This window comes from Chrysemys picta, chromosome 6 (genome assembly GCF_011386835.1).
Source record: "Chrysemys picta bellii isolate R12L10 chromosome 6, ASM1138683v2, whole genome shotgun sequence".
NCBI lineage: Eukaryota > Metazoa > Chordata > Testudines > Emydidae > Chrysemys > Chrysemys picta.
Window position 1 is genome coordinate 73,927,932 of NC_088796.1, and position 18,199 is coordinate 73,946,130.

Here is an 18,199-nt window from a genome sequence, read left to right on the forward strand (position 1 = left end):
TCTTACCATAACCTGATTGCAGGCTGCACAAGCAGAAGGCATAGAAATTATTTTGCTCCATCTCTGACATACAGGGATTTGGGATCCATGTAGCCCTCAGTGGGTCACAATACCAAACCTACCCCTTTCATTTCCTAAGGGGGTGCAGGAGTAGACACTCATCCTTCTTACACACAAGGCATACTGCAAGGGCATGACTTAGGATTTGTCTTACACTGCACTGTGGGTGTAGCCTATGTGATGTGTGCCGTATAGGACCAATGACACAGTCATGATAATCTTGTTTAATCATGTGTAAACTGAAAGTATCAAGTATTTTATGTGAATGCATGGATATAGATATTAAAGAACCCCACAAGTTACTCAAGAAGAAAATTACTGAACCCAGATACCTTTTTAAAGAGTTCAGTTTTTTAATTACCTTTCTAAACAAAAAATAAATAAATAGAAAACACTACAGCATGAGCATCTTTTTAATCCATTTTAGCATTACAGAAGAAAAACCTTTAGTCTAAAAATAAATTTTGTCTTTTATCAAATCATTTGAACATTTTTTAAAATAGAAAACTAATGAAACACTAACTGCTTTCTAATATTTTGACAACAGATGGAATTTGTAAGATGTTAGAATGCAATGGGCATAAAGTCCTGCAGGTAACAAATCATGTCATGCTCTTCCTGGACCAACTTTATCTTGAAATTTGAAAGCTTTCTAGAATACATTCTTCTACAAAGAGAAAATAAACATAAGAGGGCTCAGAAATACCTTAAAAAAAAAAAAGTAAATATGTAGTTTTCGCAATCACACAATCACATACAACTTTTGTATCCAATATCTTGTACTGGAAACGTTGTCAGTTTACAATATTTTATGGAATTACATCTTTTTTCACCAAAATTTGATATCAACGTCATCAGCATATGTACTACAATGTCACCAATTCCCCATTCAGTGGAATGTAGAGGGCAGACTGTATTTATACAGCAACATTTAAAAGTGCAAAGCTGACAAAGGGAGAAAAACAAACATTAAAAGAAAATACACTGTATTAAATACGTTTTTAAAAGTTCACTTCTCTGCTAGACTGCTGTTTTAAACTCCCAAGAATCTTTTGGTAATTAACAAATGAAGAGTGGATAACCATGAAAGTAAATAATAAAAATGCAAAATAAACATACTTTAATTAAAATTTCTTACAGAAATTAGGTGACAGCTCTTCAAGCTCTCTCACAATAAAAAGATTTAAGAATTTGTGTAGTATCTTTTCTTGAGATAACTGTCATATATTAAAATATAACTTCCAAGTTTGATCCCCGTTGGCCTGAAGACAAGATTGCTAAATTCTGAAAATGTTTGTTAATGCACATAATTTTGTTTAAAAAGCTATACAGTATCACCAAAAATATAAAAATCTGAAAATAAACTCACAACTGATCAACTTGCATGACACTTTCATGTAACATAAAATATTGAAATTAAACAGTAACAATTCAGTATATAGAACCAATCAAAATTCTGTTTACAAGAATAATAGCTTAAGGGCCATCTTTACATGCACAATGTTATATCTGCAAATAATTCTGCTTGAATTTTGGTGTCCATAATAAATTGGAGGCAAAAGTGATAGTTATACCACTTTTCGCATATACAGATATTTAGACATCTATTACTTGCACCTGTGATTAATTTAAAACCCAATTATTTGAAGGTGCAAAATTAGGCCTACAAAAAAAAAAAAAAAGATACTGGATTGAGGCCTACCTGAAAATTAGGCTCTAAATGTCTTTGTGCCCAGAAAAGATTAATGAAAAAGGTGCTCAGAAGGAATAGAAGACGTGAAGAAATATTATTTGAGAATATATTCTGCTTGGTTTTCAAGAAAGGACTGCAGCAACAGAATTGGTTTTTAAAATAGAGGAAGAAGATAAAACAGCTTTAATCAAATTAAGTGTTAGTTCTTTGTAAAATGGCAATGAACAAAAAAATGTGATCAGCTTTGATGTAACTTCATGTGACAACTGTGTAGCAACTAGATGCCCATCCCAGTTAAACTAAAAATGACAAAATCCTCAAAGAAAGTAAAATTTTAGGATTCTAGTAACTGAAGCATAACAAATAACTTCATTTTTTTTTTCATTTTTAAAATAACTGTTGCATAGTGATCTACTAGTATGGTACAGACAGTACTGCAGACTTGATTGCAACAGACATCCACTTGTCCAACATTAGGGCTTGATCCTACAAACATTACTCACTTAAGTAATACTTACTCATGGGAGTAGCCCCACATCAATGAGATTATTCACATCAATAAAAATCTCTCATAAAAACACTGGAAAATTTGACCCTTATGCAGGATTGAAAAAAACCTTCAATTCACATACTGTACTGTACTGAAGTACTTCATGTAGGATTATAACTCAATTAAGTAGACTATTTCTTTGATCCACTAAGACTTCAATTGTTTGTGAATTTAGAGTATTAACACAGATTTTCCTCTGTTCTCCAGAATTTGAACTTACATTTTGTGAATAGAAATATATAACCCTTCTGTTAGGGAAAATAACCATCACAGTGTAAACTGAAGGATGCACTGCTGTCCCACTGAACCTGAAACAAGGTAAACTGAAACAATAGCAGCAAGTAGAAACATCGTCCATTCTAGTCAATGTGGTGTTAACCCACAGAGCTTAATTACCACTTAAACAGGAATTCTTGCCTGTTTCACTAGAGAATGTGCTTCTACAGTAAAGGTGTCTACATTAGTCTTTCTGCTCCTAATGTCTCATTGTCGCTATCACCAGTTCAGCTGTACCAGTGTTAGCCGCAGACATGGGATTTATCTAAATAGCATCTAGACTAAAGAAAAGGTCATGGTTAGCCAACATCTTAGCTAGTCCTGACATAAACTTGATCTCTTAATATAGACAAATCCACAGTTGTTAAAACACTGGTGACCACTTAAGAGTCCAGTGGGAGCAGCAGTCATAAATTATGGGAAAAATACCCTAGACTAGATAAGGCCTAAGAATAGGCCTTATCTAGTGCACTGCTGGCACTTATAGTGGAACCACTAGTCAGGACAGGGATCAGGCACTTTTACTACCACGGTTTCATAAAGCAGGTTTTCACTGTGGTAAAGCCCTAATATCACTAGTTTTCGTCATGAAAACCTGCTTCATGATGCAAATAAAAATAGCTGATCCTTGTCTTCACTAGTGCTTCCACTGCTGGCAGCAACACTGCAGTGCCACGATTGCTGAAAAAAAGAGAATCATTTCGCCACAAGATTTGATGCATCTGCAAACATATTTTTACAGTCTGACTAGACTACTCAATTCTGAAAGGGTTTCAACAGACACTTCTGCAGGAATACATGTAAATTCCAAAATCAAAGGGATTAAACAAGATGTGGTATACTGCATATACTCTTTGGGCCAAATTCTACAGACAAGGGGAGTTTTGCCCAAGTATGGAGTGCAGAACCTGGTCTACAATTCAGATAAAAGCTTAGCTCCATCTTCATTTCCATATTTTCTTTTTTATTAAAATCTGAACAAAATATATTGGACTATCTCAGCCAAGCAAAACCCTTGAAAACTGCAGACAGGCTCTAAGTAAGTATGACTGCACAATAACATGGATATAAATCCATAACAAGTTAACAGACTAATAAAATAATAAACGCCTCACAAAACTAAAACAAAAATGCCCACATCACATTTCCTTATGTTCAGATTAACTAACTAATATAGGAATTTATAGTTATACCCTATTGTAATTACTGATTAAAATTAAAATGCTGAGAAGTAATTCAATATTCTTCCAAATACTGGATCCTTACCCTTACCACAATCTACTTAAACAGACTGTCTGTTCTTCAGTACTGAGAAAAAGCTTCCCCAAAGTAAATCTATCCAGTCTTAATGAGGATCATACACTGACTCTAGAGACAACATAGCTCTAAATTATTCACTGCAGTTTTCCTCCCCTCCACAGGGGGTTATCAGTTGAACAAAGACACCTGGCCTAGTATAACAACAAAACTAAACATGCTGCCTATTACTGTAGTTGGCATTATTGACAGGAAGCCTCCTGAATACAAAGGGTTTAAAAGGTCTATTACCATATGGATGGCTATTTGGAACAATCCAATATCAAACTGTGTTTGTTAGCTATAAAAAAATTAATTCCATAGTACTGTGTGTGCAGTCTTTCTAGATTTTAACATTATTCACTAAGAGTTCCATTCTCCTGAGCTTGCGTTTATTCTTTGGCATGGGTTTGTCATATAAACCATTTTTAAGAAGATGCTCCTTGCTGTGATGGATCTGGGCACCATGCTGAAGTTGGAAAGAGCACAAAGCTTGAAGAGGGCGGAGTATAGTCTGTGAAAAACAAAACAAACCAAAAAAGCTTTTAAATATGTCTAGGAGATATCATTTCATCCAGGCTTTATGTGTAGGGATCATCATTAAAATATAAAATTTTACCAAGTTTTATCATGCAGTGGAATGTAAGATACTAAAGGGCCTAAATATACCCCTGTGATTTGTATACAGACGTCGCCCTTCACACGCAGCTCTCCCCACATACAGAAGGTGGAAGACAGATGTCTCTGGACATTGTGAGCCCTATCCTCGGGTCCCATGATACATCTGGGATAAGGGACAAGCCAAGGAAGGTACGGGCAGGCCATGAGGGATGCACTTGTCCCCCTTCTCTGGAGATTCCTCTGGATATGTAATAGAGCTACATCTGGCTCAGATATAAGAGAGCATGACTGTTAATCTACTGCAATATGCCAATCCTACCAGCAAATTTGGGGCCGTAAATTTTGTGTCCTAAATGTCCCTAATTTGTTGCAGAGGGACCAGAATAGCTCTGCATAGAGTGGGGACCAGGATGAAAAGATGGGCTTTAAAGCCACCTTTACAAAAACCTCTTGAACTACGCCTGTGCATTTGAGCCACATTTGGCCCAGTACTGCTCGCTGCCTCTTAGATCTCTCTTGAAATGCTGATTACCATTAATATTTTACAGTGCCAGCAACAAAAGACTGAGAACATTGAGGACATTTTAGTGTCTTGACAGAGTCTTCCATCATAGACCAGTGGGATCAAAACTTGCAATGCAAAGGCTAATGTCTGATTGGTATTCTTTGACCTAATAGAATAAACAAACTCAAGAACTGTCACGACCCAAATTTCTCCAAGGGCAATTGACAGTTTTAAGTTGATTAGTAGAAAGAAGCAACCCAGTGGGTCACATTTTCTCGCTAAAGGACTATTCCAGGTCAGTGGGGCAGGCTTAGAAAAGCATTTTATCTTCCAGCTAGCTGTGAGGGCAGCTCAGGTTATCTCTGCATTTCTGCAAAAGCTAGACCGATTTCCATGTAGGAGTATTAATTGTTTGTCTGGAATTGGATCAGCACTGTCCCTGAGAGTTAAAGTTCACCAGTGCTGTGCTTTGACTGTAGGAAAACATTTTAAACCTATTTAAAAATATTTATCTATTTAAAAATAAAACAAAGATAATTGCTTAGTTTGACTCCAATAACCTTTCTGTAGCTACTAAATGCTACTACATATAAGGACATGGAAAAAGAGTCGCATCTGACCAGTTAGAAAACTTCTAGTGTCTACTTCACGCCAACAGTTTTAACAGGACATATTGGCATGAGAATGACTTAATTCAGGCCCCAGTTCAGCAATATACATAAGCCTATATCCCATGTACTTAAAGTAAGTCACATGTTTAAATATCTTGGCTGAATCAGGACCTATGACACACAGGTGCCCCTATTTCCTTCCATTTAGACACAGGTCATGGAAATATTTCTCTCTCCTACGTGGTAAATTACAACAAACTTTTTTTTAACAAATTCTATTTGCTATACTATATTTTTCTTCTTGAATTAGTAATTTTTAAAGGATAGAAACGGTGTATTGATTCAGTCCTGATCTCAGATACAGAAAACTAGCATTAACACACATTTTTTAAAATGAATTACAGTGCTTCCACAGTGGATGGTTTTACAAGATAAACGGCAATGCATGTCTGATTATCTGAGACTAGGCTTGAGTTGTGTGTGTTTCACAGTATGTACCCCCATCAACAATAAGTTGCTAAGTTTTCTGACTCTGAAAGTTATTTCAAGACAATGAAACCATGCAAGCTTTGGGGGTAAAAATAAACAAAAACCCCTTGACCATTCAACTGAAAGTAAATTGAAGTTGTGCTCCTCCTATTATGTAGAGAACTATGCAGTATATGTGCAGGTCAATTCAGTAAAATACCCCAATTTAAATATTTCTGTCACAGATTTGTTCTCAAACAAAGGGATACATCTTTATTTTCTGAAATATATTTAAGGCATAAGGTTTACAAGATCAAAAGATCCTGTCAACGTCAACTGTTTTCAGGTATCATTTGCACTCTCTGTGTGTGCAAAGCACAAAGCTTTGAAGATCCAGCTTAAAATTTTGGTTCCACATGCTAATTACCATGTCATTTACTGCTGATGAATCACTGATTATCTAAATAATCATCAAGTTTTTTGGATCCATGAAAATTAGATAAAAGACTGAAATCTCTGCAAATTTTACTAGCATTTTCATTTGCTAAAAAATATCAAATCTTAATCTTCTAGACTGAAAGCAGCATGGGTGAGACAGAATAAATATGTAAATTCTACACATAAAAAACACCAGTACAATGGATTGTTACCTTCCTGGCAGTTTGACCCAGTACTTAGACTCTAGTAGATTTTGATAAATTACAGAATTAAGAAGTATCTGAAGAAAAGTATTTACAAAAATTCAATACAACATGCTATATTAGTGTAAGTTAGCACACTACAAATGCTGTTTGTACAGCTTAGGGGGAATATTTAAGTATTGCAGTCAGGAATGCCAAGTGAGTTATCTCAAACAGCAAGGTAGTTGGAGAAGTGCATACATTTCTAACACATACATGTTCTGTTTGCTGCGCTGTATTTAAAAATGCAATACATTTTCTATTTCTTAATTTTGGGCAAATTCTGAACTCTTATCTATTTTGATATTTGTTTTATACTCAAAACTGAAGCATTTGAGTACCTTACAAACAGATATAAATTCAAGTGATGGAGAGACAAATGTAGATTTACTCTTCTCATCTTGTTTCAGAAAAGAGGGAGGAAAAAAAAGGAGTGAGAAACAGAAGTATGGGATGAGAAAGTAAATGTAAGGGGAATGAGGAGGAGAGGGAATAGGAGCTGGTGAGAATAAAAGGACAGTCTGAGTGAATGAGCGAGGAGTAGTACACAGGAGGAGTGCAAGATGAATGAGGAGAGGGCAAGCAAAAAAAAATATAGAAGGGATTGAAAGAGGAGAAAGAATGAGGACAGTTTGAATTTAGGGGAGATCCCAGGATGATGGGTTTGGTACAAAAAACAGAAGACAGCAGAACAGAAGAGAAGTGGGAGTCAAAAAGAGAGAGTAGATGTGAGGGAGGGTGAGTTCATACGGGGGGGTGCTAATAATAATTAAGCTTGTGTTAAGTCAGTCAATATGTTACTACAGAGAGAGAGAGAGAAGAATGATCCAGAAAGCTACTGTCACACCACTAGTCTGCATTCAACCTTCAAGATGGTAAGGCAGATACCCTATATATAAGTTGATGTTATGACACTAGCTGGTACTTTGAAACATTTCCCTCTGCCCACCACTTCCTTCCAAAAGTCTTGCCCAAGTTTATCTTCAGCCAACTCCTCATTGTAAAAGAGCATAATTCAATTACGGTGATAGCTGGAAAATAGTGTAGTTAGCATTCAGTGCAAAGAATGTAAGTATCATGAACAAACTGTTAGCATTTAAGACCATGGTGTTTGACAGGGATGTTCTATAAGATGAGGGAGAGAATGGAACCTTGTGGAGGTCCACAGTAGACAGCTGCAGTAATGGGTATGCAAGTGTCAGTTAGTAAAACCTGGGTATGGTCTGCAAAGAAGGAACAGAATAATATCAGCAGACAGCTGCTTGCTTACCCCTGCTAGGTCTCTGAAATGAACCAACCAGCAGCATCTCATGATCTCATTCAGGTCTTTGGGTAACGAATGTGTAAGGTGCTCAAGATAAATATGGTACTATTATCTAACTAACTTGGCTTTCACACTACTGTTCCATTAACAAAGTCAATTATTTAAAATTAATTACATACCTCCTGAATACCATCATTTTTTTCCATGATGGCAAGGGCAATAGCTGCACATTCAAGCGTAGAAAGGCAGGTGTTTGTTGGCTGGGTACGAATTACATATTGACTTGAAATGCTTGTTTTCAATTGCACCTGAAAAAAACAAACACACACATACCCAACTTAAAGAAATCAATTACTATGATACAGCAAGTTTTTTTCTTTTCTATTTTTTTAATAATCACCTGCCTTCCTACCTCACTACTGTCTTGTTCCCTGTTAGCCAATTGTCATAGGCTATACATATCTTCACATATGAATGAAGCTGCTGAAGAATAATCATAGACATTAGCCGTGTAGGGGCCAAATCCTCAACTCCTCACAAAACTAGCACCAGTGACCTCAGTGGGTTTATAAATAGAGGAGGATTTGGACTGAGTTGGAATAAACATGTAAGCACTATATACGGTTGATCCTACAAGCCCTTTTTTCTTCATTTCTTTCATTAATGTTTCATTTGAATTTGTAGTGACCTGGCTTTTTATGCCAACAAAATGTTATTGATGAAAAGGTGATTGCCATGAATCACTGAAGGAAGTACAATCAGAAAAGTCATAGACTTCTTAGACTATTACAATAGGTTCCCATCCAGTACTTTGGGAGTCTATTCCATGAATTAAAAATCATAACATGAATATTAACATAAATGTAGCTATCTCAACCCATGCCTTCCTCAAGAAGTAAGAAAAAAGATGAACTCTATAGCATGCCCAGAAGGTTAACAAATCTGGGCTCTGGCAGACCAAAGAGGAGAAGCAAATTCCCAAAATTAGGACCCCTCACAAAGAAAGAACTGCAGCTAGAGTGCCTCTGCCGAGCTGAACTGTGGCAGCATGTAATGGTGAGAGAGGTGATCATGACTTGGTAAAACATGTTGTACCTTACGGGCCTACTGAAGGCTTAGTGATGGGCAAACCTCTCTGAACCTTTTGATTGTTGACCTCTGACCTAATCTTATGACCTATGACTCTGTCTCATGGGTGATTTTATGCTAACTAGAGCTGAAATTACATTATAAGAGTATAAGATGATAGAGATATATTGCTTTTTTTAGCTTGGAATATGCAAGGGGGGCAAATAGGTGAACGTAAGTAAATTGGTCATTAAGCTTGCTGTAGTAAAGGCCTGGTATATTAGATTAAGGCTTTGTTGGAGTAGTTATGTTAAAAGCTGGGATTTGTAGAACAGTGTAGTCCTAAGGAGATAGATCCAGGTCAGATATTTTGCACTCTCAACTTGAGAGATGAGTGAGTCACCTCAAACAAGTACAGTTTACCACAGGATTCGTCAAGAAGGGAGTTTTGGGGGGCTTCAGCAATTAGGTTGCTATGCAGAATCTAAGCAGTTAGACTGCATGTACCTATAGGAATTATTAAGAAATAAGTGATGTAACTCATGAATATTAATGCTTGATATATAATCATGGGCACCCCAAAGGCCACATATGGATAGGGACAGCTATTGACCCTATTATAATCAGTGTAAAGGATCAAATTTGGTATATATTCATATTATTACCATAAGAAAGGGCATAATACTACAACCAGTTCCCATTTCTTCATGTTCACTGGGTCGCCGAGACACACAAACTGAATCAGGATCTCTCTTGTGATGGGCTCCACTTACTTTCCCTTCCATCTCTGTTTGCAATGGTCTCCATAAGTTGTAAGTATGCATGATGCAAGATTGTGAGAAGGAACGCAGGAAACCACTTTAATGTACTTATTTTTCTAACCATTTTGTATATTGATGCTTGCCTCTGATTTCAATTACAGTTGTCTGTAATAAACAAAGCTTCTGTGTGTGTTTCACCAAATTCTATCTTTTCAATTACTTTTAAGTAGCCGCCTAAGAAAGAACCTGTTATCTGTGACAAGTGCATGTTGTACCCCAATACGTAACCTTACAGGTATAATACCTGTTCAGGCTACATGATTCTTTTTCCATTCCAATCCGACTAGAATCCTCCAGGGGCCAGATACTGCAATTGGATCCATTGGTTTGTCTCTACATTGCAGCTTGGAGGTGGGATTTCCAGAGCAAGGGAACAGTCTTGCACTCGCTCTGTTCAAGCTAGCACACTAAAAATAGCAGAATGGAAATTGTGGCATAGATGGTGACTTGGACTAGCCACCCAAGTCCAAGCTCATCTGACCCCCAGGGTCCGAGCTGCTGTAACATCCACACTGCTATTTTTAACATACTAGCTTGAATAGAGTTAGCACAAGTCTGTCTACTATGCTGGGAATCACACCTCCCAGCCATATGCCATATTCACAGCATAAAGTCAAGGTAAAGCATTAAGGATTTAAAAATATTCAATACTCTGAACAAAATTATTTTGTTCTAAATTACTTATGTGAGAAATTCTATCTTGTAATTTCTTATTTTTATATTGCTAAGAGCATGGGTGGAATTTTACAAACAGGTCAGAAGGTAGGGTCCCTGCCTTTTTAGAGTTAAAAATCTAAATAGGCAAATATACAAAACTAGGAAAGAGGACGGAATATAATGAAAAGCAATGGGATTAAGTAGTGATGTTTAGCATGGATCATGTTAATATTCAAGTCAATATTTTAAGGGATTTTCAATTAATCTGGCCTAGATTTTTCAATAGTGACTGATAATTCTGCAGCCCAACTTCATACACTTTAACGGTCATTATTTCCAGAAGTGCTGAGTGTCAATTCTCTGAATATCAGGTGAAAATTTCAGCTTTTAAGTATTTCAAACTGTACACTAAAAAGCAGAGGCACCTAAAATCACTAGTCCTTTTTGAAAATGCAGACATTTAGGTCTCATGTTTTTATGTGTTAAAACAACCTAATGTTGTAACGGTCAAATACCTGAGTTCCTTTGAGTTCTTACTACAAAATAAAGAAGTATTGAAGTAATCTATAAACTTTAGAATGGAGTGCCTGACCCTGAGAGATGTTGAGTATTTTGCCACTGCCATTACAATGGCCACTCAGACTTACTGCAACTGATAAACAAAGATAGCATATATAATATACAGATTGTAAAACAGCATTTCTCAGCATTCCATTTTGTTCTTTTTCTTTTGAAAAAAAATGCTAACATGCAATTTCCATTTCCACATTTTTTTCCCCAAAACAAGAACAGAGTACGCAGAAAGTCTAAATCTTATTTTACATTCTATATATAATCACATATTCTTTCTTTTAAAATTAAATGCAATACATGCATACAAGACTTATTCCATATATGGGCATGTTGTACTCCGTCATTAAGACTGTATTTACCCTGTTTAAGTATTATTTGTTATGTTTTAGAAAGACAAATTAGAAACCAAATTAATTCATATAATTTATTAGGCTACTTTGGTTAAAAATTGATTTACTGACTTAAAGCATATTTGAAACTGATTTATTGGTTCTGCCTAAAGTGATAACCACTTTATACTATCACACGAGTAAAACATTTTCTAAGAAAGATAAATGTCATTCAACCATTAGACCGTCTGTTTTATCAGTTCCAAAAGCTTTTATTGCTTTTATAAACAGCTGTTGAGAAATGACAGATTTCATAGCATTCGCTCTGTGTGAGAATTCAGACATTATTCATTTACTCTTATAATTTCCATATAATTTTCTCTTATGAGTTAACTTGTTTCGTAACCTCAGTTGTAGGGTTTAACATAAATAATCTGTTCCTTTCCCAAATCCTTGAGGAAACACTGTGTTCATTTTCTTAGTACAATAAACCCTACAAAATGACTAGGCATGTGAGGCCAATTCCTATTATTTCCTAATTCCTAAGGTCTGGTTAAGGAACACATTTCTTAGCTCACTTCAGAGTATCACTAGATTGAAATTTCTATTCAGTACATTGGTTGCCAATGGCTTCTTACCCACTTCTCCTGGTCCCTTCCTCTTCGTCATCATCATCACCATTCCCTTCCCTTGCCCTCCTAACCTGGGGTCACTATCCTCTTCCCCGTCCTTACCCTGTTCTTTATCCTAGTCACTTCTCCAAAGTACTTCCAGATTCCTCACTTACGAGGGATCTATAAGAAAGGAAGCTCCAAACAGTTCTGGAGTTTTGATGACTGAGGCCATCAGCTCTCAATGTGCTAATAAATGCAATCACCTCAGGAGCCAAACTGAGGCAAGGAGAATGAATGGATATGCTGGCAGGAACAAAGAATAATGATATTCTTCAATATAATTTGAAGAACCTATAAAATACTGAGTTGATTTGGATTGGAGGGAAGGTAGGGGTTTAAGGAATAAAGCTATTTTAGAAGAATCCGGCTGGTTTCCCTAAGGAACATGGATTTTGGTATTATCTGGTACATTTCAAAGGCAAAAACATATATTCTTCAGAAATGTCTTTAAGCTCCTGGCTATGGTGGTCTAGCAGTATCTAGAGAGAAATCCATCCCAAAAAGGCAAGGAATTCCCAACACCCATTTCAATTCAGACAAAGGTATTTTGCATTGTGTAAACAGTATATTTCTATCTTTATATCATAGTAACAATTGACATCAGTTTTCTATTAAATACTTTTTAAAATTAAATTTCTTAAATCTGTCTCTATTTTGCTCCTTCTCTTTTCCTGCTTTATATATATTAGTGCACTTTTCTTTTGTCATTTTCAATGTCTGTCTGTATATGTGCCTGTCTGTCCCTTTCCAGTGTGGATGATCTCTTTTTTCCTTCCTCCTCATGCCCCACTATGTTTGCCATTCACTCTCCCTCTAGAACCTGTGCATTCACCAAAATCCTTCTTCCCTCATCCTAGCCTCTTCCTCATTCTTCATTCCTGGAGGTCTTGGTCCATGTCTAGGGCTCCTATGAGCTATAGTAACACAAATAATAAAATAAGAACTCCCTCCACATCTCACCCAGTCTCCACATATTTTATCCACTTACCCCACAAATTCAACGAGAGAGCCCTGCAAGTCCATTCAGCACCCCAACTTTTCACTTAGGCTCTCAAAATACAAACCTCCATTCATACTCACTTTCCAAGATATGTACAACTCCCACATTCACGCCCCAAATACATTCATACGACAACCAGTCAATTCCCATAATGTATTCAATCCCCATCCAATGCACCTTCTCTCAACAAAAGCTGGGATTGAGGAAAGGACTCAGTAGGCTGGCACACCATCAGGACCCTTCTCATCTCCTGGGGGAATGACAGAGGCTTCAGTTGTAGATTTTTCTTCTTCAGACAGCTTGACCTCCCCTTTGGAAACTTATCTCCCTCCCTCTCCTCTAAAGCTATCTATATATTCCTTACCCACTGTCCACAGTGGCTTCTTGGGCCAGAAAATGAAGAATTACGTATGTCTTTCTGTTTTTGGAGAAAATCAGGGTTGGGCAGTAAGATCCTTTCTTGTCCTCCACCAGGCAAGAATTATTGACCAGTGTGCTTCCCCCCATTTAGCCTTGTGGGGGAAAAGTCAAGGGAATCTGACGTGGAAGTGGCTCACGGAATCGGACGTGGAAGTGACTCACGTACTACAAGGTATTTCTGCACAGCAGTGGCTTCTAAAGAGCCACCTACTGCTTTCCCTGCAAGTAGCATAAACCCACTCACAAGAGTGTTTTTTGCAAAGCACGTCTGCATATGGGTTGGGGACCTTCATCATGGTAATAAATGCTTATGTTATTTCTAAGGTTGATTACTGCAGCATTTTAATGGGATGTTTTGTATATTTAAACAGGTCTGGAATCAACAATTGTTAATGGAACATTAGGACATACTGTAGAATATAAATCTAAAGGGACACAAAAATGGACCTCTCGAATATGTACTTTATATGCTTATATACTTGCAGAGGGGGAATGTGGGGAGGAAAAGGTTTATAGTTATTTTCTGCAAATTTAATGTCATCTTTACTTGAAACATCTTCATTTTCTGTTACTATTCATCACATTTTTGCAAACGGATCAGCCCAACGTATGACTGATTCCTTAACTAATGCATTCATATTACAATTTCATAGTTAGCCAGAAAGTGATATTGTACATTTAATGGCTGATTATCCCAAAAAGCTGATTATTTCATGTCTGCAAAATCAGGACCTAAGTGCCAGTCTCTGTCTTCGTATTTCATCTGTCTTCACAAAAGGGGCTCCTGCCTAATGGCTCATTAACAGATTATGTTTTCTATTACACTATACCAGTAGCTCATTATCATACATTAAACAAGAATTCTATATAGTATGACAGCCAGATTTACACTGGGGTGAAGGACATAAAATGAACTGCATATTCTAGGGCAAATGCAGACCCTCCACTCCTACTCCCACAGCAGTAGATCCTGGTGAGATTTTAGAGGAACACGTCACCTGTCTGGTTTCAGTGGGAACACTTCACCTGCCTGGCCTAGAGATGAATTGCTACTGTTTATTCCTCTAGCCCATGGTAAGGCCATGCTAAGGGCATGCAAGGCTACTTTAGCCATGGGGGTGAAACAGCCTCTGCAGAACTGCTCCACTAGCTTGAAGGAATGGTGCTTCCACACCTTTCCCTTTGCACATCTCATAAAAGATTAGCCCAGCTACACATGTTAAGTGCTGAGCTGAGAGTTAGTAGTCTTTGTGCATTATCTGTCCCAAATCAGAATATTCTGTTGTCATAGCTTGTTTATTCCACCTTGAATTCTAGAAAGAAACACATGAAAGCAACCACCAATAGGACACTTCACAACAGAAGTCATGGCATTTTGCATCCACTTTCCCATAAAATAGTGAAGATATAGTGATACAGTAATTACTATATCATATCTTTCACCCTGAAGAGTCTCAAAACAATTTACAAACCAGACACATATATTCGAATAACTTCAGTCATCACTGAAATACAAAAGTCTCTGAATTGAAAAAAAAGAAGTCATTTAACAGCACTCAGCAAAAGTTTAAGGAAGGAAATACAAGAGTATAAGGAAGGAAATTAAGAATACCTCAACCAGTTCAAGCTGGAGGGGAAAGTTAGATAAGCCAAATGCAGTTACTCATTGCAAATTGGCTGGGACACTGGAGTTAGCATTTCTTCTCCTACATTAAGTGCCACCAAAAATTTTGGGCTTGATTTTCAAGACAACAGAAGTCTAAGGCTGCATGCAATCAAGTATCTAATTTCCATTTACAACTGTGTAGAAGGCCTAGGGCTTCCAAGGTCTTGAAAGACTTAATAACAAGGTTTATGTTGGTTTAATGTCTCATATGTAAACTGGCTCCTGTACCAACACAGTGCCCTGTCGGTACATGGTGAAGCACTGGCTCATTGCTCCATTTACAGAGGACTTGTGTGGGAGTTATGGGAAGTGTTCAAAAAAAGAACATGAGTACTTATGGCACCTTAGAGACTAACAAATTTATTAGAGCATAAGCTTTCATGGACTACAGCCCACTTCTTCGGATGCATACAGGGTATGGTTCAGTATCTCTCAGGACCCGGCCCCTCACGCACTAACACCACCTCTTGCAGCAACCTAGACTTTCCTTGGAGATCTCGCATTCAAATAGCAACCCAGGCCATTCTGTTTAGCTTTTGAGAACTGATGGGAGTACAAGTTTGGCATAATATGACTATAGGCCAATCATACTACAATAACACAATGTGACTGAAATTCATCCTAGTTATGAATAGTAGAATTTATTAGGACTAGAGAGATTGTATAGAATGTTATTGTACATACTGTCCCCATCCCTCCCTTCCATCTTAATGTCCCATCTCTTCTCAACCTCTTCTGTTCTCATGAAACTCTTACCTCCCTCACTGCTCTTGAAGGCTCAGCAAAATTCTTCAACCAAAACTATTTTTTCACCTAAAAATGCAGGTTTGGATTGATCCAAACATTTTGTGAATTTGTGTTGATTCTGGTGAACAGTTTTGGTCAAAATGAAAATGAGAAACAACATCTAAATGAACAGTTTCAACATTAATGAAATGAGACATTTTGATTTTTCAAGCTAGGATTACAGATCAAAACTGCCCAGCCTTGCCCGACTTCCAGCAGCTGATGTCCCCACTCTGCCTGCAGGACTCGCTCAGCAGCAGACTTAAGACCTGCTGCAAGGAGAAGGAGGTGGGCTGTGGTGAGTGCCCGCATGGGGGAGCCAGCAGGCACAAAAGTGTTGTGTGTGCACCATGTGAAACATTTCTGGGGGCACCCCAGAGCCTGGTAGTTAGAGCACTTCACTTAAGAGTGGGCAAGCCTGGGTTCCATCTCCTGCTCAAGAGCAGGGATTTGAACCTGGATCTTCCACATCCTAAGAGAATGACCTAACCACTGGTCTAAAGATTATAAGGGGGATCCAGCACCAGTGGCTGTTCCTCTGGCTATGAGTTGTGAATCTAGCCCTTCACTTCCCTTAAAAAAAAAAAAAAAATTAAAATACCTGAAACAATTTCCCCAACTTTATTGATATGCCCAAAATTCTGAAAAAAATAGTTTTGTTCAACTTGAACTATTTTTTTTATTTTTCAGAACTGAAAAATTATTTATGCATCCAGCTCTACTCCTCTCTCATTAGTTCTAACCTCAAAACAAAATGTAAGCTCATCCAAAAATATATTTAGAAATACAATGCACCCTTCAAGATAAAAACGCAGCATGACCATCTGGTTAGTAACCTTGTCCCACTGTATACCGATCTTTCACACTGTTTATGCCTCATACTTGTTTTGGTTTTGCTATAATTAGATTGTACGCTTCTCAGACCAGGGAAAGTGCCTTTGATAGGTTCTGTGAGAAGCCTAGCACGTTTCTTAGGGTTACCATATCTAATAAATAAAAAAAGAGGACCCTCCACGGGCTCTGGCCCCGCCCATTTCCCCACCCCTAGCCCCACCCAACTCCGCCCCTTCCCCGCCCGAACTCCGCCCCCTCCTCCCTCCCACTCCCAGCCATGGGGAAAGGGCTGCCCCAGCGCCACCGGCTTCACGGTTTGCCGGGCAGCCCCCAGACCCTGCGCCCCCGGCCGGCGCTTCCCTAGCGCAGCTGGAGCCCGGGAGGGGAAGCGCCCAGCCGGGGGCGCAGGGTCTGGAGGCTGCCCGGCAAACCGTGAAGCCGGTAGCGCTTGGGCTTTGGGCAGCCCCTATGCCTCCGGACCCTGCGCCCCCGGCCGGGCACTTCCCCTCCCGGGCTCCAGCGGCGCAGGGTCCGGAGGCACGGGGGCTGCCCGAAGCCGGTAGTGCTCGGGCAGCCCGGCTCTTAAACAGAGCTGAAGAGGAGCAGAGCCTCCAGCCGCGGCGGCTCTGCTCCTCCCCGACTCTTCGGCTCTGTTTAAGAGCCGGGCTGCCCGAGCGCTACCGGCTTCGGGCAGCCCCCGTGCCTCCAGACCCTGCGCCGCCGGAGCCCGGGAGGGGAAGTGCCCAGCCGGCGGCTGCGGTCCGGAGGCAAGGGGGCTGCCTGAAGCCCATAGCGCTCGGGCAGCTCAGTTCTTAAACAGAGCCGAAGAGTCAGGGGAGGAGCAGAGCCGCCATTTTCCCGGACATGTTTGGCTTTTTGGCAATTCCCCCCGGACGGGGGTTTGACTGCCGAAAAGCCGGACATGTCCGGGAAAAAGAGGCCATATGGTAACCCTACGTTTCTGAATGTTCATTTTTTAGAAATAATAGTAACCCAAAAAAGATAAGTCCAGTTTGCGACAAGGTATCCTTCATCTGCGTTGGGCTATGTCTACAATGCGCACCTTACAGCGGCACAGCTGTGCCGCTACAGCCGTGTCGCTCTAAGGTATGCAGTGTAGCCGCTCTTTGTCAGGAGGAGAGAGCTCTCCTGCTGAAAAAATAAAACCACCACCACCAAGGGGCAGTAGCTTTGTTGGCAGGAAAGCGTCTCCCACTGACAAAGCACTGTCCACACTGGCACTTTTCGCCTGTAAAACATTTGTCGGTCAGGGGGTGTTTTTTCACACCCCTGGCTGACAAAAGTGCAGTGCAGACATAGCCTTAGAGTGAATTCAAGGTTCAGAAC

The 18,199-nt window shown here is 39.0% G+C and overlaps 1 protein-coding gene across 3 annotated transcripts in view; it reads right to left on the reverse strand.

The window, feature by feature from the left end:
- Positions 1-455: 455 nt before the first annotated feature.
- Positions 456-18,199, reverse strand: part of DTWD2 (DTW domain containing 2) — a 199,219-nt gene continuing 181,475 nt past the window's right edge. For all 3 annotated transcript variants that reach the window (XM_065550365.1, XM_065550364.1, XM_065550363.1), the window contains 2 exons: positions 8,204-8,332; positions 456-4,389 (listed from right to left, as the gene is read on the reverse strand). In XM_065550365.1, the coding sequence (XP_065406437.1) occupies positions 4,219-4,389; positions 8,204-8,332 (300 nt within the window). In that variant the 3' untranslated portion in view covers positions 456-4,218. The remainder of the gene's footprint in view (positions 4,390-8,203; positions 8,333-18,199) is intronic.